Source organism: Trachinotus anak, unplaced genomic scaffold (assembly GCF_046630095.1).
Source record: "Trachinotus anak isolate AG129_WGS33_773 ecotype Australia unplaced genomic scaffold, CSIRO_AGI_Tana_v1 ptg000018l, whole genome shotgun sequence".
NCBI lineage: Eukaryota > Metazoa > Chordata > Actinopteri > Carangiformes > Carangidae > Trachinotus > Trachinotus anak.
Window position 1 is genome coordinate 6462229 of NW_027273869.1, and position 22397 is coordinate 6484625.

The 22397-nt window shown below is 43.3% G+C and overlaps 1 protein-coding gene across 13 annotated transcripts in view; it reads right to left on the reverse strand.

Moving 5' to 3' along the window:
- Positions 1–21588, reverse strand: part of LOC139635202 (pleckstrin homology domain-containing family A member 5-like) — a 215863-nt gene extending 194275 nt beyond the window's left edge. For 2 of the 13 annotated variants that reach the window (XM_071502298.1, XM_071502289.1), the window contains exons 1-3: positions 21116–21423; positions 20901–20977; positions 19974–20031 (exon numbers count right to left, since the gene is read on the reverse strand). In XM_071502298.1, the coding sequence (XP_071358399.1) occupies positions 19974–20031; positions 20901–20977; positions 21116–21207 (227 nt within the window). In that variant the 5' untranslated portion in view covers positions 21208–21423. Of the gene's footprint in view, positions 1–19973; positions 20032–20900; positions 20978–21115 lie in introns of all 13 variants that reach the window. The other 11 variants (XM_071502285.1, XM_071502284.1, XM_071502292.1 and 8 more) reach the window with 9 other exon arrangements.
- Between the last annotated feature and the right edge of the window lie 809 nt (positions 21589–22397).

A 22397-nucleotide genomic window follows, 5' to 3' on the forward strand; every position in this document is an offset into this window, starting at 1 on the left:
TAATAATAAGAGTAGTATTGATAAAATCCTAACAACAACCATCTCTACACAGAAGAAAGAGATGTTGCTGTTAAATTTTTTAAATGCAATTTTCCAATGCTGCCAGGACCACAAACTAAATGCGATCTATTAAAACCAGAGCTACTGGACTGGACGAGACACATTTTCCACATTATTGTACTTTCACACATTCAAATCAACAGCAAGAGATTTATAGGAACATAAGAAAACAAGATACTGAGCCTACACCTTAGTCGTGAGGTGTGTGGGAGCAGAATCTCATCTGGAGACTTTCTCTTGAATAAAAACACCATGTCACAGTCTGACCCTCTGCATCAGTGAGAGGCTGAGGGGTCAGGACGACCTGCGTGCAGCTTTCTTATCGCTCCACCTGGAATTATATTGTCATGCTGCAGTAAAAGGTTGGGGGAGGATGACATGTGTGAGTGTATGGGAAAAAGACTGAAGATATAAGGTAATAAATGACAGAGAAAAACAAAGAAAAAGGTTCTGCTGCTCAGGATCATTGTATACTATTTACTCTCTCATTAATAACTGATTTTCCATGTTAGAATTTGGTAGATTAAAAAAAAAAAAAAAAAAAAAAGGAACTCTCAAAATAAAATCAGTTTCTTAAAGAAATCCTTAATGTTGCTAAAATCAGGTGTATTTACTCTGTGAAAACAAATTTTACCCTGCAAGAGAAAAAGACATTCATCTCATCATGCAGTAGCTCATCGTTCGCAACACTTAACTTTCACAATATGACATAGCAACTCTGAAATCTTTAGATCCTGGTGCAGTGTCGAGTGCTGCTGCAGGCCGCGCTCTCAGCATTTTAACTGAGTGGTCTGTGTGATTGTGAGTCAGGTGAGGCGGCGTACCCCCGGGCTCGCGCTCAGCAGGAAACCAGAGGCACTTAAAAGCTTCGTCCTTAATCCACACGTCTACAGAGGCAGCCGGCGATAAGACACCCACAACATGCAACCAGAGGCGGAGTGCTACTTGTTTAGTACTGGAGTGCACTGTTAAGTTGTGGCTCATTTCAGAGGTTATGTAACTAAGTTTACACAAGAGTATGACACAGACCTAGTTACCCTTCCACATATACAGAAGACAACAACAACAATTTCATTCACTGTGCCACCAGCAGCTAAGCAAGTTCTAAGGTGCTTCTTGTGTGTTATTCAATGCATTGAGTTGATGTTGAGTCAATCAATACACCATTCCACTGGTTTTTACTGGCTCTCTTGTACAACCCACACTTCAGTGATGATTGGAACTTAAAGCAGTTAAAAAATGTATAAGAATATTCACAGTTAACATAATCCAATATAAATTCAGTTTCCTCACTTGGAGAAAAAAGTGGTGGAGCGTACAAACTGCACCCTGAGACTGCTTCTCTTTCTCAAACGAGTCATACAAAGCTTCTAATTAACATTCAGTTGAACTTTGACTACTTGACTCATAACAGACGATTCAAACTTACTTCACAGGTACAAATTAAAATATCTCATGTGACAGGGAAGTAGGACTGGGTGGTGTTTGAAATTCATAAGACTGGTACCAAAGACCTGTTTCTATACCTACTCTGAGGAGTAAACAAGCAAAAGCATTTCTACAAAAGCAAGTTCTCACATCAGAAGTGCTGTCTAAAGCAGTGGTTTCCAACTTCAGGGTCAGGAATCTTCAAGGGGTCATGATAAAAATTTGAGGGGTCACCAGATATTTTTCGCTACACAAAAAAATGCCAAAAGGTCGGAGCCACTAGTCTGAAGACAAGCAGCCATATAAAAACCTTGCCCAGATAAAACACAGCTACAGACATGTCAGTCTGTAATGACCTTAGGTATTTCAAACTGTCATAAGAGAGACAGAGAGACAGTGAGACAAGGTCCTACTGCTATGTCAGCACTTAAGAGGCCAGAGAAGTGATTGTTGATCTCAGGGTGACTCGATCAAACTCAGTTTTAAGTTTTCTCTCCTAAGAGCCACATCTCATTGTGTTTCTCCGTGGCTGAGCAGCGGACACAGGCTCAATTCAATCAATCCAGCTGGCCAAGGTTCCTCCTCACTCCAGCAGCCTGAAGTAGCTGTAAAATCGTCTTGTAGACCATCAATAAACGCTCCTTAGAGAATAAATGCTTCATTACTTTTAAAGCTACTGTGCGTGTTTCTGAGGCTGATGGTGAGTGAGTGGTGCAGTAGGCTTGTGTGTAAAACCACATAAGCGATAAGGCTGAGTTTTCTCAAACCCTTCCAAGATTTTCTTTTGCAGCAGTGAAGGAACAAACTGTTGGTTTAATTATTCTGACACCAGAGGCCTGCCAAACTGGCATAATTAAACTTTCATGAAGAAATATAGAAAAACATTCTTACTATTTTTACCATTTTTGTGTATGTCATTAAGAAACTTGTAAATGTGACATAGATGCTTCTGCATGTCATTTTAACCCTACTCCACAACTCAGTAACTAACTGGCTGACACTGGGAGTACATCATTCTGAAGTCGAAACTGATGGGATATCAGAAAGAAAAGGCCATGGAGGGATGGTTTCAATAGCTGGTTCCATCCTGGATATGTGTGCCATTGTCCCCATTTGTATAATTCATTGTGTTGAGACCACAAAGACAGACAAAAGATGAAGTTCTAAGGGAAAGATCAGGGAGGGAGCAGCCTTCAATTGTGGCCAGGACCAGTTATGCTGCTGCTCTGAGACTGTAACAGCAACAACGCACAATGGTATACCACGCACACATTACAAATAGTCTAATACAAAGCTATTCTTCCGGAAGTCTCAACAGTATTTAAGTATGCACGTTGCAATATGCAGGCATTTTGCGGACCCATAGCAAAATGTAACTTCTGGCCCAACATATGCCTGGGTCCTCGGCCCACGTCTGGCTCATATACTTCCACATCTGGGCTGGTTCTGGCTTTTATCCTCCAGTGTTGGCTGACGGCAAGATAGATTTTCTGTGTGTGCACCAGAATTGGTCCAGTTGAGGAAGTAGCATCTGACAGTCATGCTGTATGTGGGCCGGACTTGGGCCGAGGAACCAGATGTATATTGTGCACAAGTGTGTGGCACAAGTATTCACCAGAATAGCTCTGCTATCTGACACACCTGTTATTGAGTGTGGCCAACACTGGCCTGAGCCCTTAAAACCAGTTTTGGTTGAAGGGCTACAGATGCACAAGTGGTTATATAGAAATAAAATTCAATATTAACTCTAATAAAGTCCATTCAGCTCTATTTATAGGAGCTATATTCTGTTTGTATCTGGTTTCACTTGGGAAAGAATGCAACAAATGCATAACACAACAGAGGCATCTAATTTAGGGTGCAGTGACTTCAGGGTTGCACTGGGTCTAACCACCTTGGAATAATGCGTGAACACAACCAAGTCAAACAGTGTTTCTCCTGTTCTTCCTATCCTACTGACAGTGTGTGAAATCAGCATAAATCTCTCCTTAAATTTCTCCTAATAACTTTCCACCCTTGTTGGGGTTTGCAGTTTGCTATCGACCTTGCTTCACAGTTGCATTCATTTCAGGGAGCTATGGGGGCTGCAAAAATTTCTCTACCGTGTGATTTAGGCTCCGGGTCCTAAATGGTCGTGGCTGGTGGTATTTTTGCCCTGATTCCAAGTCTACTGTCATTCACTGAGCAGTCAGATCCCTCAGGGTATCGGTGGCCTAAATACACGTATCCGGGCGCCTCCAACCAACTGAGCTGGAATAAGGGGAAAGTCATTTCCAGAGAGTGCTGGGTTAAATGGGGTCAGCGGTGTCTTTGGGGGTGCATGACTCTCTCTGCAGTGAGAGCGGCCGAGCACGATCCCATTTCAAGGTCAGAAGTTTTGATTGGATGTCAGACTGTCAGCAGAGACAGAGAGAGGCATCCACTCAGTCTCAGTCACACAGTCACCCACACATGGAATAAAGAGCGGGTTGCAAAACTACTCCCTGACATTTTCAGAACTTTCATTTTGTAATGAGAAAAAAAGCAATACCCACTTTTCCAAAACAAGAAGGCACTCAAGAGAGCACAAGCTCCGCCAACGCTCAACAATTCTCCTATTTACTGTTCAATCTGAACACGTCATTTCTATGGCTTCAATTTGAAGTTGAATTGATTTCTTGACTCTGCAAACATCCCCTTAGGAATTAGAATCAAGCCTCCATCTCCATTAGTTTCACACTTATGGCTCTGATCAATAATTGTTTAATGGTGGAGCTCCTAGATCTGGATCACCACCAAAATCTAATTGACTTTTCTTTGGCTGGAGGCCAATCAGTCCAGCAAATTTATCGGTAATGCACTTTTTTAAATACCCTGCTGTCAGACACACAGACAAACTAATTATTAGATATTAAACTATATCTTCTTTTGTGGAAGTAGCAGCTGTGGAAATTCAAGAAAAAAAATGTCAGGTTGTTAAAACAAGATGCCTACTTGCTTGAATAAATAAAATACTTCATTCATTGCAAAGGGAAAATACATTTAAGTTGACATCTCTTAGCCTGACACTCAAAATTAGGATTATTAGCTTTAATTAAAAATATTCCATTAAAAGTATAAGTTATAAAGTTCAATGTACTTTAAGTACCAAAGAATCTCAGACACATAATGTTGGGTTAATATTACTGGTGTATTTATGTAAAGACAGAATTTTAAAGACCCCCCCCCCCCCCCCCCCCCCCCCCCCCCCATATGAAAATCAAGTTTTTAACCTTGTTAACATGTCCATATGTTGATTTTTATATAACAGAAAAATATATCATATAATAGAAAACCTATTTTTATATAATCGAAAACCTCTTCATGTGTCACAAAGATAAGGAACCAATCCCGTCACCTTGCAGGGACAGGGGACGGACAAAATAAACCTGAGTTTTCATTAGAAAAACCCACGAACACTGTGTCAGCCACTGCCAGTTACAAGCTAACAAACAACACAGATGAATAACTATGCTAACCATTCTTCTAGTCGTCTCACTCCTCAACAAACTCCTGAGTCTGAGTCTAACTGAGGCTTAAACATGTGGCTGAGTCTCTCTCATGTTTCCTCCATTAACCACATAAAGGACACTTATCCTCAAACCACTGTTGTAGCTCCAAATGTGAAGGGCAACACACCCCTGCAGCATCTACTGCACGTCCAAACACCCAGGACACATCGTTCTATATGTTTGATCACACATATAGTTGTAAGCAAACATTAGGTTGGGTAAATCATACAGTTTATTGATTCGGAAGTGGAATGCAGTAAATACGACCCATGCAGCAAACAGACATGAGAAAAGAGTCTTTCTTTGATGAACTTAAAAAATAGAAAAGTAGAATCACTGCCTCACAGTTCTCTGCCTCCATCAACCAGTCCAGTTGCAATTAAATAATCTGTGACCTTGATCTTTGACCTTTCTAATAATAAATAGATAAGTTATTTTCATAATTTTTGTTCTCATGGTGAATTTTATTGTCTACACTGTGAATGTGCCTCTACTCAGTGAGGAAGTAAAAGCAGCATTTTACAGATGAGTTTCCTGGTTCGTCAGATGACTCAGAGAAGCTTTGTGATGCTGTTGCCCTGAATGCAGAATCTGAACACATTCACTATGACTCCAAGAGATGTAATTATCTTAAAGGTTGTTTTGAATCCCAGATAAAAATGCACAATTTTGCCCATGGCTCTCTGGTCTATAGGGAAGGTGTGTTTGAGACAAAAAAAATTTAATTTTTATTTTCCATTTGGCTGTCTCTCCATTCAACATCAATATTCCAGTTAAGAAAAAAACAAACAAAACATAAAGTAACATCCAGACGCAGAGTTAGGAGCCCCAACTGACCTCAACTCCGCATCCTGCTCACAGTTAATGATAGCAGATGGTTGAACCTCTGCAGAGGTGACAGTGTTGGTCTTCAGGGCCACTGAGTGATTTCATGGTTCATATATTTCCAGTGTCAAACCTATGGCTGTACACTGTCTGAGTGTTTCACTGTGCTGTGCAGACAATAACACTCACTATTGTGCATAGTCTACCAATGCTGGGATCCACACCACTGCACTATTGCTTAAACCTTCAGCACCTCTACATATACATATATATCATCGCCCCATCACTGTTGTTAGACATGACGTTTACAGACTACATTAAGAGAGTAATGATCCGTCCACTGTATTACTCTTGACAGCAGTAGTTTGAAGATGTTTCCACTGGTTTCTGAAGGATCTCCTCCATTCAGACTCTATTGATGTGCACATTCTGTCATTATGCTACCATGGTTTGATGCGCCTGTCTTTATGCTGATGGCTGTGAGTGTGTTGTACAGTGTGTGATGTGGTGCCAAGCATTCTGACTGGTGTATTCATGCCTACTCTGGCTCTTGTGTTTTTATTTCTAAGCCATTATGTATCAGTTTTTATGTGATTATAGCACCTACATGGCTTTACTGAAAAGAAACAATGGTTTGTTCTGGCCATTGGTTCCATCAGTGTGCTGCTCCAATGGGATAAGAAAAACAAGATGATCAGACAGGTTGTAATCAAGAAACCAGCTGAGCCTGATTATCAAACTATCTGTTTGGTGAGTATGGTGAGTTAAAGCTGAACCAGGATCAGTGGCGGACAACAGTCTGGGCCATAATTTGTTTTCTCTCTCACATAGCTTTGGCCAATCTGGAGGTGTGTTTACAACCTGTCTGATCATCTGATGGCTCATCCTTCATCCCCTGCTGGACCATTTTCAGTGTGTGTTTTCAAAGACCTGAAGCCAACACAACCTAAATGACACCAAAATTGTAACAAAGTGTTTCTAAAAAGCATTGGGGCTGCTGACTGTTCAGCATTACATGTCAGGATATTATAGTCCATCTCAACACACTCAGTGTCCTGCTCTGTCACTGCTGCAGTGGCTTGTATTCCCCCACAGAGACGACTCCAGCTTCTGATAATCTGATCTCAGTCAGACCACAGTGTCTACAACCCTCGCGTCAATGATCCTGTGAATGGAATATGGAGCATATGTTTCAGTCTGGGAAAGACGCCAACACACAACCACAACCATAAGCCGTCAGGGGTCACACGCGGTGAATTAATTCGCTTACTCCTGATGCAGTGTCGGAGCAGATATTTGTGGGGGCAGAATCAAGTTCAGGCTAGAATCAGGTTCAGGTTAGGGTAAAGACTAGGGAATGCATTTTGTCAATGAGTGTCCTCACAAAGATAGAAATATGTACGTATGTATGTGAGTGTGAGAGTGTGTGTGTGTATTTAGATTGTGCAGGAAACTGGTCTTGAGTAGTTCTGCCCCACCCAGCCAACAACCCACTTAGGAACTCTCTGTCCCAAACAAAAAAAAAAAAAAAACTACATACTCCACTCATGATACTGCAGAGCTGGTAACAACTGGAACACACACACACACACACACACACACAGAGTCAGTGCTGGTTGTTAAGATGGAAACGTGTGCAGAGTGTGTGACTGAGTGACATGTCCTCTCCACCTCTGTCTTCTCCCTGTCTCTCCCTTTGTTAGATTGACAAACCCACATACGACATTACAACATGTTACACATGTTCACCTATAAATCAAAACACAAACTGAAACTGATTTCTTCCCAAAAGCATGAAAAAGACACAGTTTTTCTTCAGTGCTGTGTAATGCCTGCAGCTCTTCCTGTCTACAGAGACTCTGTAGACTACAGAGACGCTCAAACTGCCACTGTGAAAGTGAAAAAGTCAGAAGGTACACCCCCCTCCGATCATTAATGGGAATTATGCCCTCACACATTTGAACAGCAGTACATCAATGGCAAAACGACTGAAAACAGAGCGCTAATAAAGCCACACAGGGACAGATCTGTACAAAACCAGTTTGCAGTGAACAGCCCAGATGGAGCAGCCTCATAATGCCGGTCATTAAATCCTGTTTCTCTCCTGACCTGGATTGAATCAGTAGCTGATTTCATTTCAATTAGACTTATCTACTTCACTCAGAAACTGACACAAAACTCTGTTTCTGGTGTTCAAACTGGACAAACAAACAAATTCAACTGGGAAACTGTTTACAGAGAATGTGTGTATTAGAATCTAAACACCTTGTCATACTGATGTGAAAGCCATGTGAATCCAATATAACCATAAAGCAGTCCTGCTCACTCACTCACCACATGACCTACAGTGACCTAACGTGACCTGAACATGGATTGCTGGATAGTTGGGACAGCAGCCTTGGCAGACACAGCTTCTCACAGTGTGCAAGTCACTGTCTAACAAAACCAGTTTCTGATTAAATCTGAGACAGGACGATGGCTGTGCAGTTAAACAATCCTGCTTCATATTAGATTTGCAACATCCACTGAGTGGCGAGTCAGTGTCTATGATAAGGCCTCAGGTTCTCAGTGGATAAAAGCTATGTATAAACATGCACTTGACTTGTGTCTTCATTGGCTCGTGGACGTGTCCCTGAATGCTGCTGGGATCACTCATCAGTTGTACATCACCTGCAGAGCACATAGCTTTGTGTGGCTCCTTGTTTTGGTTTCAAGCCCTCGACTGCACTCTTTTAGTTGAGTCTCACAGCTCTCATAAACCCACTGGACACTGACTTTGCTGAGTGCTCTACCTGTAGTCCTTTAACACTGTAGGACTCAAATAAACAGGATCAAAACTGATGCACTATAACCAGAGATGTTGTCTTTTTTATCCCACACATTCTCTTCATAGGCTCAGCAGGAGCCCCTAGACTTAAGCAGAGACCAGGAGTGGGCTGCAGAGGTCTGGTAAGTTTACTTCTTTCTAACTCCACTGCCCCTGAGCTGACGCTGACTCAAGTGACATCACGTGAGGTCATTTATCAGGTGTTTACACAGCTCCCTCTGGAGAAATGTGCAGTCATGCTCACTCACACACACTGCTTCACACACACACTTTATCTGGTATCTTATCTGTTGATTTTTCAGAATATTTACCACATCGAGATAAGGCTGGGTGATAAGGCTCACAGATAATATTGTGATATTCTTAAGCTATAATCACGATACACAATATATATCCTGATATTTTGAGATCTCCTCCAAAGCACTTTATAAATGAGCGATTTAACCCTTTGATGCATAAAATCACAGCAGTATGATGGATCCAGTCCCTGCAACAATATCTGCATTCTTGTTTACTGTTTATTCTGTTTATATCAGAGCTATGTGAAAAAGGGAAATCACAACCAAGTTTAAGTTGACCCTTAACAAAAAAAAAAAACCAAACAAAAAAATGCATTTAACAAAACACTGAACCCAGTGCTGTTTCTTTTCTGAACCAATTCATCCACCTCCATCTTTAATCACCGTTTCTGAACACGTATAAACTCGCTTCACTACTTTCGCTCTCTCCATTTCTCTCCGCTCCAGATACAAAAACACACACGCCTCACCTAGGTCACTCTCTCTCACACACACGTGCACCCAGGAGAGTTTTCATGGAGGGCGGGGGAGTGTGCTGTGTGTGCGAGGCAGACAGTCACAGGGGAGAAACGCCTATGCAAATTTCATGCTGGCAGCTTAACAATTAAGTGACGATATAGTTATTCACATCTGATATATATGTGATATATCACCCACCCCTACATCAAGATATAAGTTAATGTAATATATATACTGTAACAGAAGATTTTGCATCATCATCATCATTATCATCATAAATCTGTGCACTGTTTTTTGCACAGAGTGAGATACAGTTTGCAGAAGTTTTTTTTTCTTCTGGTTCATTGTGATTTTCAGCTGTGGGCTGTGTTTACTTGTTAGACATGGTACAGTCTTATTATCCCTGGCTGCCAGTTTTTTTACACAACTTTATTACACTTCACAACTGAGACTTTATCTTGCACTCAATACAAAAGAAAACAATGTTTTTGCTCACATTTCTCTCACACTCACACATGCGCACACAAACCAACACACTTCCACGCACTCACACACTGAGGTGAATGATGCTTCCTCGGAGTTTTATTGTCTGGCTGAGCATCACTGAATTTTACACAGTGAGTCAGAATCAGCTGCACATGCACGAAGTGGTGTTTTCTGGTGGGTGAGGAGCAGCTACATTCATGTTACTCTAACTGTTTATTTTGTGGCATTCCCACAGCACTGAGCGGCTGCCAAGTTAAACCAAAGACACACACACACACACACACACACACACACAGGGGAGAGAGAGAGAGAGAGAATGAGAGAGAGCGAGAGAGAGAGATAGAGAGAGAGAGAGAGAGAGACACATGTACAAGAACAGAAGAGCGAAGAGAGAAACAGGTAGAGGCAGCCCTGGTGGCCTGACATGACTACCCCTCCTCTCTGCTCAGTGTCAGTTCCAGGTTACACTCTCTGATTCTCTTTCATTACGCTCCCCCTTCCTTTCCTCTTCATTTTTTATTCATCCGTCTGTGTGGTAGCAGAGAAGTGGAGTATCATGAGGCTCCGCAGCTCAGCGAGCCTTTAAGAACCTCTCCCCCTCTTTCATCTCCACATGCTTCAGGCTAAATGACAGCCCCACAAACCAGGCCCTGTTTGTTGATTGTCCCACTACAGAGGTCAAAGGTCAGCTGCATGTCAGAGTCAGTTAAGTCAGACTCCAAGCCAGCCAGGGTGAACTTTTGACCTCTTCTCCTCTCATTCCCTTCACTGAGGAATATTCAAACGCCCTTGTTTCCATCTGTGCGTTGTCAAAGAGGAAGTTCTTGCAGCCTTGTGAATCACTTTCTAAACTTCCTGAAGTTTCCAGACGTGTTTAAGATGCTTTGTCTGAGGTAAAACACTAAGATTTCCTTTTCAACACATGTTAAAGCAAAAATCCAGCTGCAGTGCAGTGCAGAAAAGGTCTGCTTTAATTAAAACACAAGAGCCTCTCTCTGAAGCTGACACTTAACAATGAGGGAGAAATCCAGTGGACAAAAGAATACAGACACCCACATCTCCACTACCAGTGGAGAACAGAGACTACAACACAATGCGGCAAAATGGTTTAATAACGTCTGACTGATGGACATGACCAGAAAACTCAAAGCCTTTCTGTTTCTACGCTACAACTTCAGCCAGTACACCACAACACAAAACCCAAAGATGACTGCAGAGAGTCCAGTCATATGGGTTGGATGATTCTCATGTTTGCTCGACAGCACAAGACAGAGTTACCTGACTAACAATTCTGTGCACTGACACTATAACACTATCTCCACTAAATTCAGGTTTAGTCACATTGAAGGACAGATGTTGGCAGATGGGAGGCATCCCTATTCACTTCTGTATGATGAAGGACCATTATGGCTTCCAGGAAACTGAAAAAATGTTTTGGATGTGAATGCTATTTACAAGTCAGAAACTCATTATTACAATACCTCTGATAGGTCATGAATGCAGCATTTGTCTAAGGGTAGCCAAAATGCCAACAGGGCAATGTAAGAAATGAGGTACTGTAGTATGACTTCATGAAGCTATTCAACCATCCAACAAACACAAAGCAAACTGTCACCTGAAGACCCTGCTGCCCCAGAGAGGCAGCAGGGTTCCACCCCACAGCAACACAAGTGTTAACCAGATATCCAGACTGTATGATATGAGCCCCGATAATGTCACAGCCTGACAGATGTGGAGCGTAATGTGAATGTAAGGATGAGGTGTAACAACTGCTGAAGAAGAGCTGGTCTGTGGTGTGGGAGCTGGTCTGGTGCAGGTCCCATTCACTCTTACTGCTGATGTGGCTCTGCTGTTCGTTTAATGATACCAATGTTTAAGAATCAGAACATGTAAAGGTAAAAAAAAAAAAAAAAAAGATGTTAGCCAATCAGATGAGAGGCTCTGAGCCTCCCGTCTGACTGGCTAACAGTTTTCTGAGTGATCCAAATCCTGCAAGGTTGGAGGTTGGCTTGGTGCATGGCTGAGTGCAGTGACTGCTTTGTTGTGACATCACAGCGTTACAGAAGTCCTTACGGCTGGTTTTAAGGCTCAGTTTCTGAATACAGGCCATGTGCGTTTCTCTGTTAACTGAGCACTTTGATACTTTCATAGTATTAATATAGGACCTAGACCTGCTTTATAATAAAAAAAAAACACATGGAAATCTCACTTTATACAATATGGGAACTTTAAAGTCTAAAGGGTTCATCTACAGGGGAGCATGAATGTGCTTAAATTATTTTGGTCAGGGTTAAATTTAAGCTGACAGTCCGTAGGAGATGGATGCAAATGCCATTCTCTAGGGACAAAGTCTCACACTTTGTCTGTCCAGTAGCTCGAACAGTGTTAACGTCTCTCTGCTTCTACCTTTGCAAACTGCAAAGTGAAGCAAATTAAGAAAAACGATCAATATTCTCACACCCACAGCAAGTCCTTGTGAGAAAAACAGATACATGTCAGTGTTAAACCAAACGACCAGTGCTGCTGGTTTTTGGGTGAATTCAGTCTCCAACACACACGTGCATGGTCTGACATCGCGGCACACCACCGCATATTCACAACAAGATACTGAGTTACAAGTTTCCTAATTAGAAAAGAAATTCGTCTTTGAGCTCTTCTGCTTTGCCGTCGTTCATGTTTGCAATGAGGAGCTTGGCAGCTGCCTCCATCACGGCCCATGGTTACTGAGCGGTTGTCCTGCAGGCGTCCTTCCCCCTTTGCCATACATCACCATCACTAACCTCCATCAGGCTGTGCTCATCATGCATGGATACAGTCCTCCCCATCTCTGCTGTTATAAATCAACTATAACTCAACCAAGTCCCAAGACACATCCCCCCACAAGCCACACAGAGAGGTGGGAATTAAAAAAAAAAACAAAACCTTGTGCTGGAAATACACTCGCTGAGAAATGTGTGAGTTGGTGTGTGTTTCAGTAGGTGTGTGTCCTGAAAGGAATAAAAAGTGATGTGCTGCCTGTAGCAGCCTGATAGAGTGGGAATCCAATCAAATCCAATTAAATATTCTCAAGATGTCAGGAGTGGAACAAAGTGACAATCAGGAGTCAGAGTGGATCTGTGGTGGATCAGTGAACACACACATGCTCACACACACATGCAGTGTTGAGTGTGACAGCTGCTAGGTCACACCTGTGATACTTTCTGTGACTTGCAACAAAAAGAAAAATCACACGTACAGGAACAAATTCATAGGTGCACACACACACACACACACACACACACAATCAGATTTAGAGGATAGATTGTTATTGATTTACTGTGCCCACATACATACATTCTCATTGGCCGACAGACACGCACACACACAGATGTAAGGAGCTGGTTAGGGCTTTAGGGAGATCTCCGTGAAGAAAAGAGCAAACATCAAACAGCTCCAGCCAGAAGAGACACACAGCAGGACACACGCACAGAGGGAAACACACACCGAGCAGGACACAGACAGGGGGTGGGTGGGCATAGAGGGGGCGAGACGAGGAGGGAGAGAGATGTCAGAAGTGAAGCAGCAGAGTGATTTATCCTGGGATTTGAGACTTGAGAGGAGGAGAGGAGGGCAGCCTAGCTCCCACTGAGAAGGGAAGGGTCCCCAAACACACGCACACCCACACACCCACACACACAGTTGTGATAGAAAATGAATACACACATAAGCCGCCTCTCACTAGAAACACACCCTGATTCCTTTGGAAATGTCCATTATGTGAATAATGAACATTTCCAACAAAGGGGCAACAAAGAGCATCATTTACAACCCAAACTTTACCTTGAACACAACCAAAATAATGAACGTCTCTGTACCAACTTCTCTACAAAACAATTATTTAAAAGGGACAAGCAGCGATTTATCATCGCACTTTCATAAAGCTGAGCCTTGAGAGATCAAAAATGATGCAGCCCACATCCCATCCCCCCACACCTTTCAGATGTAAGATTAGGAGGGGGTGTGTTCAACCACCTCCGTAACCTTCTAAAACTGACAATCTGACATTCACACCCACTTCACACAGTGATGGGTCAGCTGTGTGGAGGGGAGAAAGAAACCAGGGTTTGAACTTCTCTCTAACACTGCCCTTTGTTATACAACTTTAGTTACAAATGAGTCTTAAGTCTTAACATTACGACAGTTCAAGGCAGAAAATGTGTGCCATTATTCTCATATCACTCACACACACACACACACACACACACACACTCATCTCTGTGACTGCTCAGAGCAGGTAAAAACACTTCAACCTTCCTCCGTGTTTAGAAAACATGTCATACAAAATGGTTCTTTTCTAGCACATCCCTTTTGTCACATCATCGTTACACTGGCATCACTGTAATTACTAGTTTCACGTGTGTAAATAGGATATATTTGAACATTTATGTCCTACTTACAAGAGGGAAACTTATTTTCTCAAAGCTCTGATCCAACTCTGTGCTTGATGACACAGGAAACAAACAAATATCACAATGACGCCTCATGTCAGCCAAACTTTGATCTGAGGTATTTCAACATATTTTAGAAATTGTTCTATAATGTTAAAGCACAGTATTCCTTGGCTTCAGATAATGTTACAGCAACAACGACAATCTCAACCTCTGATTAAAAGATAAATCAGCAGCTTGCGGAAGTGTGCAGTCCCATCATCCTCATCCTTATCAAAGAACTTATTTTAGCTCAAATCACAATCTTTTTCTAAACCTAACCAAACAGATATAATTCTGTTCAATCTTATTGAATGTTTATTATTGTTACCACGACAACAAAGGTCCAGTAAGACTGCTGCTGGTAGGCTACTATAGGTCATATCTAAGGGTAGGTTCAACTGGGCTCTGTGGTGGTTCAGGTTGGAGGTCTTGTTGACATGTCAGGGGTTGCGGAGAGAACTGAGAAGGTGTCCTGTGATACAGAAGTCTAATCTTTCAGACCTCTGCTAGTTCCCTCTGATCATGAATCATCAAACCATCCAGCAATAGCATGCAACCCTCAAACTAAACAGCACAAAGGCAAGCACGCTGCATACAGAGTTTTAGATACTGCTGGGTCAAAGTGAGATTCACATGTGGCTCGGTTGAAGAAATGCGAAGCCAGTTCTCTTTCCTGTCTGTATGGACAGGACAAGGAGCAAACACAGCAGCTAAGTGGTGAAACCAAGGTGGAAGTAGCAGTTCCTCCAATGGCTCCACAATATTCTGGTCACATGGGAATGAAAGGAAAAAAGAACCCCAGTGTCAACATAAAAACTCAAGACATTTCCTCTGCAACAGATAAAGCCCTCACCAACCACCAACCACCAACCACCCCACAGTCCAATGTGCAAATATGGAAAGTCATGTTACTAAAATGCCATCAAATAGAGCCCATACCGAATTCACTGGCCCAAAGCCTGATGGAAGCAGCAGTTCCAAAACAAAGAACCAGAAAGAAGAAAAACAGTGTGACAAAATCCATGAATTTCAGTCTATTTATATCAACACTTTTTTTTTTTTTTACAGAACTAAGGCCCAGAATGTCAACAACATCTATCAACATGTTTCTAAAGCCCCTTTTTCACTGGTCAAAAAACCCACTAAAACTCGCAAACACTGAGCTTTTGTTGGCAAAGCCTGGGTCGAATGACTCTGCAACAGTCGCAGGTCTTTATCGACTCCGGCTCAGATTGATGTAAACACAACAACCCGGTGAAGTCACTAATTTTCGCCCTTTTCCTGCTGTAATGGCTCTCAGAGGACACAGACACTGTAAACACTCCTGTCAACTGCCCAAAACGGTGCTGTTAAACCAGAGACACCACATCTATACTGCGCACGTGGATGAAAGAGTGAGCTGCAGCCCTGAAATGAGTTTTAAAAACACACAATCATCAGTTGAAACATCTCACTGAGAGGCTCTGACACTTTTACAGGACCACCAATTGGGGGATGAGACGTGACAGATCCATTTTACCAGTTTGCACAGCGGCTAGCAGCTCACGCTCTTACCCCTGCATCTGTGTGTGTGCTCTAAGTGCATGTGATGTCATTGCTCCTTGCAGCTGTGCGTGTCCTCAGTCTGAACAGAAAGGCACTCATTTTAATGGAAAAGGGTATAATATACCTGGAACACTGACACTCTACTCTAGTCATTCATATGCAGATCTTTGTTGTTTGTCGAAAACCTTTATCGACACATAGGCCGGAAGCTCAAAAAATGTCAACATAAATGCTGTACCAGAACATGTTTAGTAGCAGTGTCAGCATTTCCGAAAATGACAGTATGTGTCATTCCTGCTATGACATGTAGTGACACTAACATGTGTCTGTAAATAGAATAAAAAACAAGCAAAAAAAAAAGAGAGACGATATTATGGTTTAAAAAAGGGCTGGTTTTGAAGATGTTTGTCTTGACTGGCAGGTGTCGCTGCCTATCAGACTGAGCCATGGCTGCTACTCTTTTGACTAACCCAGCAGTGAGCAGTAAACCCCAAATGATTTCCCAAACGCCTACAGGTGACATAGCAGGCAGTTACTTCCTGTTTTCCTGCAGGCAGTGGGGCAACAGCAGGTAACATACAGCACAGGGTTTAATTTCACTCAGTTGTCATACTGTGTCTTGTTTACCTGAGTGAAAGTGAACAAACATCATGACACATGAGACGCTGCCATGTTTCATTCCAAGTCAATGCTCCACTGATGTGCCATGGGTGAGTGAGCAATTATACAGTTAGCTGTGCAGAGCTAAACACCATGGCAGGATTTCAAGATCTTGGCAGCCAAAGAAAAAGAAATGTTTTGAAAATTATTTGGAAGACACTGCGGCAGCTCTGAACTCTGGTCTGAATCTAAATGAGAAACATGCAACAACCCAACTGCAAATGGAGCCAGTCCTCCATGATTCTCCCTGATCCAGCGGTGGTTTGGCCTGAAGGCAGAGTGGTCACACAGCAGAAACAGAAGGCCAGTAACGTCTCCTCCTCTTATTCCACTGGAGCTTTGCATGCTCTAAAAATCAGGATTGTGTCAGTGTTTGTTGTTGAATCAGTGTGGTTTCAAACTAAGTGCTAAGTCTAAAGTGTTGCCAAACTGAGGAGTCAGTTTACCCCCGCACTGGCTTTACTTCAGCGAATCAACATGTTGGCAATTCACGTTTGGAGGCTTTTCAACACGTTTTCACACAGAGGATATGAGCGGATCAGACTCAAAACCTGAAAATCAAACAAAGGAAGGAGAAGTTTGACCTCCACCCTGAAGGGCTGAACCTAGGGGGTGACCGTCTGTCAGCAGCCATTCAAGGGCAGCAGTGTCCTTCAACACCATGGATGTGGAGGGAGCAGCGGAGTCAGGAGTCCAATAATAGGCTGATAGAAAAGTGACCCAGCAGGAATTTGGGAGGAATTTGAAGGATTTGAAGAAGTGGTGACGATGCAGTGCTGTTCAGTGAATATGACACTAGCCCTAATTGTTCAGAGTCAAATACTGTTCATTGTAATCAAGACTTGTGTGCTGAGGTTCAGCCTGAGTCAGCCAATACCAGAGGAACAGCAGCGGCTGTCTGTTAAGGCCTGATGTCCTCTATCAACGCCTGTTCTCACTGTGAATTTAATACCAGATACAAAACTGATCAGAAAGGGTCACAAATGATCAGCTCCACCCCCCAGTCACAACTCATATTGTCTACCTGTGACCAAACAACTTGACAGGAGGCTCGTGGTAGATTTCTGGAGCCTTACCTCAGGTTTGGATGAGTTCAGTGCACTTTCACTCTGCATCAGTGCTTCCAAACCTTTTTTGGAAAGTTGCCCCATAAATTGAGCAATGTTTACTTGTGGACTATCTGGAGTTCTGCTGCACATCTCTGATTGGTCCAGACACAGTATCCAGTGTCAGGCTGGGCTTGGGTTGTTTTTGCTGCATAAAGCTTACGTCTTAAATAAATGGGAAGAGTGAATGAAACCAGTCCAGCTGGGTCTTTAAAATACTCACACCTATCTCAGTTTTAGGCTTGTTCAGAGCCCCTTCAGCTCATCACAGGGAGCACATGTCTATGTGAGCTGTTGGTAGTGATTATCTCTTTTTAGACTGTTTAGATGCCTGAAGAGAGAACTATCAAGCAGTTCAGAGATGATACTAAAGTTTCAGTTGCACAATAACACAACATCAGCAGCACAAGAACTTTACCAGAATAAATTCTAAAATCTAAAATTAGCAAAGTTACGATTTGGATTAAGAAATATCAAAGACTGTGGTGATGTATTTGATGCCATCTCTCGATACTCGACAGTTTTAAATACAAAACGCTATGGGTACATTTTGGCTGGTACTCAAAAGGAGCAGAGGTTCAGTACCACACCACAGCAAAGATTAGAGGTAAGCTTTAGAAATTAAATGTCAGTTTTATTCTACCCTATTCCGTTAATCATCTCATGACCACTCAGGTATATATTGTGACTCCTGGGGGGGTGGGGGTGGGGGGGGTCCAGTCCACGAGGATAGATTACAAACTGCTCTGAGGCCCCAGACCCAAGGGGGTGAAAATCAACTATGATGATTCCAGCATTACTGTGTAATTATAAGGATATATCTTTTAAGGTTGGCCTTTGTCAAACCCCATTTTTAAAATTATTATTCTACATTATTATGTGCCCATGTGGTACATCAATAAAGTTATATTTAATCAAATAACCACAAACTAATGATACAGAAAAACTGGGGCCAATAGGAATTACATTCTCTGGTCTATTTCTGCATTTTGCATGACACTTAATGGGAACATGAAAGAGTATACACAATACACAGAGGGCCACAGGTTGTTGGGGTGGTGGCGTGGGAGGGGGCAATGTTCTGCCTTGGCCCTCTGAATTTGCCAATGTTGTAACGCTGATCCACACTGCTCATCGTGCTCTCACACCTCCCTGCACCATCCCTGAAGATCTCCTGCACTGATCCCAGCTTGTGCTCCATTCACACCTGCATTCACAGCTGTCCACTTTTCACAACTGACTCTCTGTGTTTACATGCGAGCACTTAACAGTGTAAATGTTCTTGTGCATTTACATGTCCGTGTGAGCTTCCTGCATGCATTCATACATACCAACAAGCAGCGGTTGTGGGTTATTTATAGAGGGGCTGTATTAGCTCACCATATGTGTCAGCTGCTGCTCTCAAAATGGCCATAGACAGCGGGAGCAACAACAGGAAAACTAGGTGGGAAAGTAAGTAGAACAAGCAAAAGTGGCTGTTCACAACCTCAAAGAGTGTGTGTGTGTGTGTGTGTGTGTGTGAGTGTCAGCTGTGGGTGTGTGAGAGGCTTGGAGCTGTGGGGCATTTTTGTTGTCAAACAGGTCCATAAAATATACATGTGGGCAAATGTGCAGAAGGAGGTAGCTAATAACCCTGGAGAGGTTACAGACACACAAACACAAAGACACTCGCATGTGCACACATGCAGCACGACAACAAGTAGAGCCTGTTCAGCGCAGCAGAGCAGCCTCTGAGTCACACGTGCTTGTCAAACTCGCGTCCCACTGACAGCAGAGGCTTGTTCCTGAGTAAATCCCTCCCTTGGAGTGAGTGAGTGTGTGTGAGAGAAAGAGAGAGAGAGAGAGAGAGAGAGAGAGAGAGAGAGAGAGAGAGAGAGAGAGAGAGAGAGAGAGCAGTGAAGGGCGAGAACTTGAATGATAGAAGAAGAAGAAACCCTTAACAGCATCGAACGAAAGACAAGACCAGGGAGCGACTCATTCCTAGCGTTTGTCTGAGTGTGTGTGAGTGTGTGTGTGTGTGTGTGTGTGTATTTGAGCATGTGTGAGTTTGAGTTACACGGGAGTCAAACGTATATTGATGACTTGCCCCTCTGCTCCTCCAGCAGATCAGACAGGCAGAGTGGTGGGCGTGAGGGAATCTCTACACTGACCAAACAATGCAGCCCCTGAGCGTCTCAGACAGCCACTCTAACTGTCTCTCTCCCCCTCTGCATCTATCACTCTCTTTCTACCTCTGTGGGGTTTTTTTTTTCTTTCTCTCGCCACACATTCCAACTCACTTGATGAAGCAGCGAGCCCCTTCAAACGTGTATCCTTCCTCCCATCCTGTTGGTAAATCTGTGAGGACAGGGAGGGGGTAAAAAAAAAAACACAGGAACATGAGCAGCTGTGCAGAGAGATATGAAGATTATACACACACACACACACACACACACACACACACACACACACACACACACACACACCTGCATAGCAATGCAGTGTCTGGACCACAAATAGCTCATTTGGCTTGTGCCCTTTTACACAATATTCCGCGCCCCCCTCCCCAGTTTCCCGAGCAGATATCGCAGGATTACTCGATCATACTGTCTGTGGACTGCTCAGCTTCCAGCTGCTGATCTGCATGCGGAGATGCCTCCTCAGCCGTCACCCTTTCTTGTCGCGGCAGATGTGCGTTTCATTGTCTTTTTTTTTTTTTTTTCTTAAATTTAATATCGGCTTCACACTTGCGCGCTGCATTGTTCTACAAGCAGCCGCGGTGGATATACGTGCGTGGACGCACCGTGTGTCTGCAGCACAGCTGGTTTTAGAGGGAAATATGTCAAATGTCACTGCAGGTAATCGGCTCGGAGATCGGTTCACGCCTATACGTGACGGAACTTTTAAAAAGTGTGTCGCAAAGTGTCCAGGTGGAGCGAGCTGGGGGGGGGGCGGCAAGGGGAGGGGGGGGACGCCGTGCGTAATGGTCCGCCGGAGGAGAGCGGAGAGGGGAGCGGAGCAGAGGAGGCTGTTGCTTTGCTGCAGAGAGAGAAGAATTCTCCCCTCATCGTCTTCTCCACGGCTCTCTCCGCAACTTGTCGCCCCCCTTTTTTTTCTCTCCCCCCCCCCCCCGACCGTGACGCGCGGATAACCTTTCCCAGATCGCTGCATGCGTGCATGCGTGTGCGTGTTTTTGCAGGGCAAAACACATCCTCAAATCATTTTACCTGGAGTTTTCCTGTGCCCCGTGATAACAGCTTCTCCAGTAACAGGATGCAACCAGGTTGTACTCTTTGCTTCTTCGCTGTTAGTGGAAGAAAACGGGAGGGGGGGGGGGGGGGGAAAGGTGAACAGAGAAGCCGAAAAAAAGACAAACAGGAAGAATGCGTCGGAGAAATAAGCAGTGCGTTTCCATAAATCCGTGTGTCCGCGTCATATTTACTTGATGAAGAATATGCGTCCATCCCGAGTCACCCCGTAACTCCAAGAAGAGGGAAGGCAGGAGAGCCAGTCCGGCTTCGGGTCCGCCGCCATGTCTAGCTGAGAGCTCTGCTGCTCTGGGTTACTACTCGGGGGCTGGAGTGCGCGGCGCCGTGCCAAGCGCGCGCACCAGGAAACCCTCGGGAGCGCGCTTACAGCACGCAGGAGCGCGGATGGAGGATAAAGACACAAGCAATGGTTTTTCTGCCTCACGGAGGGAGGGAGGCGGCGGGGTAGTGTTTTTGGCAGACGTCCTTAAAGAGTGTGTGACTAAACTGGCCCCGATGAAAGTTCCCCCCCTTAGTATAATCCCTGCAGGCGCTGCAGCTATAGGACTCAGCTGTGAGTTTATAATCAACCAACCAATCAATGCTCACACTCCACCATGTGATTGATTAAAAAAAAAAACAACAACAAACTACTAAATGCAGCCATATGCACAGAACGTGTATTTACCACATGCTTTTTTCCCCTCATACATGCAGCATATACAGTGCATTTTCTTTGACATGATGTATGCACATATAACATCATTCCCACATGATCCTGTTTTTCCTCTTTGCTTTTTTCCTTGAAGCATAAAACATGACTGACTGCCACAGATGTACAGGGAAAAAAAATACAAATATTATTTCTGAAGAAAAATGAGCATTTCCATCTGCTCTTAGATGCTCTGGTTGAGACTGTGAGACTCCAGAACAGTGTCAGTGGTTCTTGTCTAAGTGTGTGGAAGTCTGCAGGACTGAACAGATATGCCCACAAAGCTTTTTTAAATAAATAAAAAAAAAAAGAGCTGCTTTCTGAAATTTCTCTCATCTTTGATAAATTCTTCCAGACTAACAGGTGGACAACAGACAGTTTTGAAACAGCCCTCCTTGGCTAACGAAACTAATATTTTATTTATATATATATTTTATATCCCAAATTCAACTTATTCACTAACTCATACTTGGATCTCCTACTCCATCTTCTGGTCCCTTGTCTCCTGTTTACCTTCAACCTTTCATGTTCTCCTCCTCTCTGACTGTTTTCTGTCTGCTCCTTTTTGTTTTTGATGCTTCTTGCTGATCTTGACTTGTTCTTGTTGTGGCGTGTTGTGCATCAAATTACCATATAATCACATCCAAATCTTTAGCATGTGTCGCACTTTTGGCTGTCTAACTCGAAACCCACTTTTCAGCCACCAATCAGCAACTTCCTCCAAAAGCACTGAGGGTTTAATCCTAAACCCCAGTTTTTCTGAG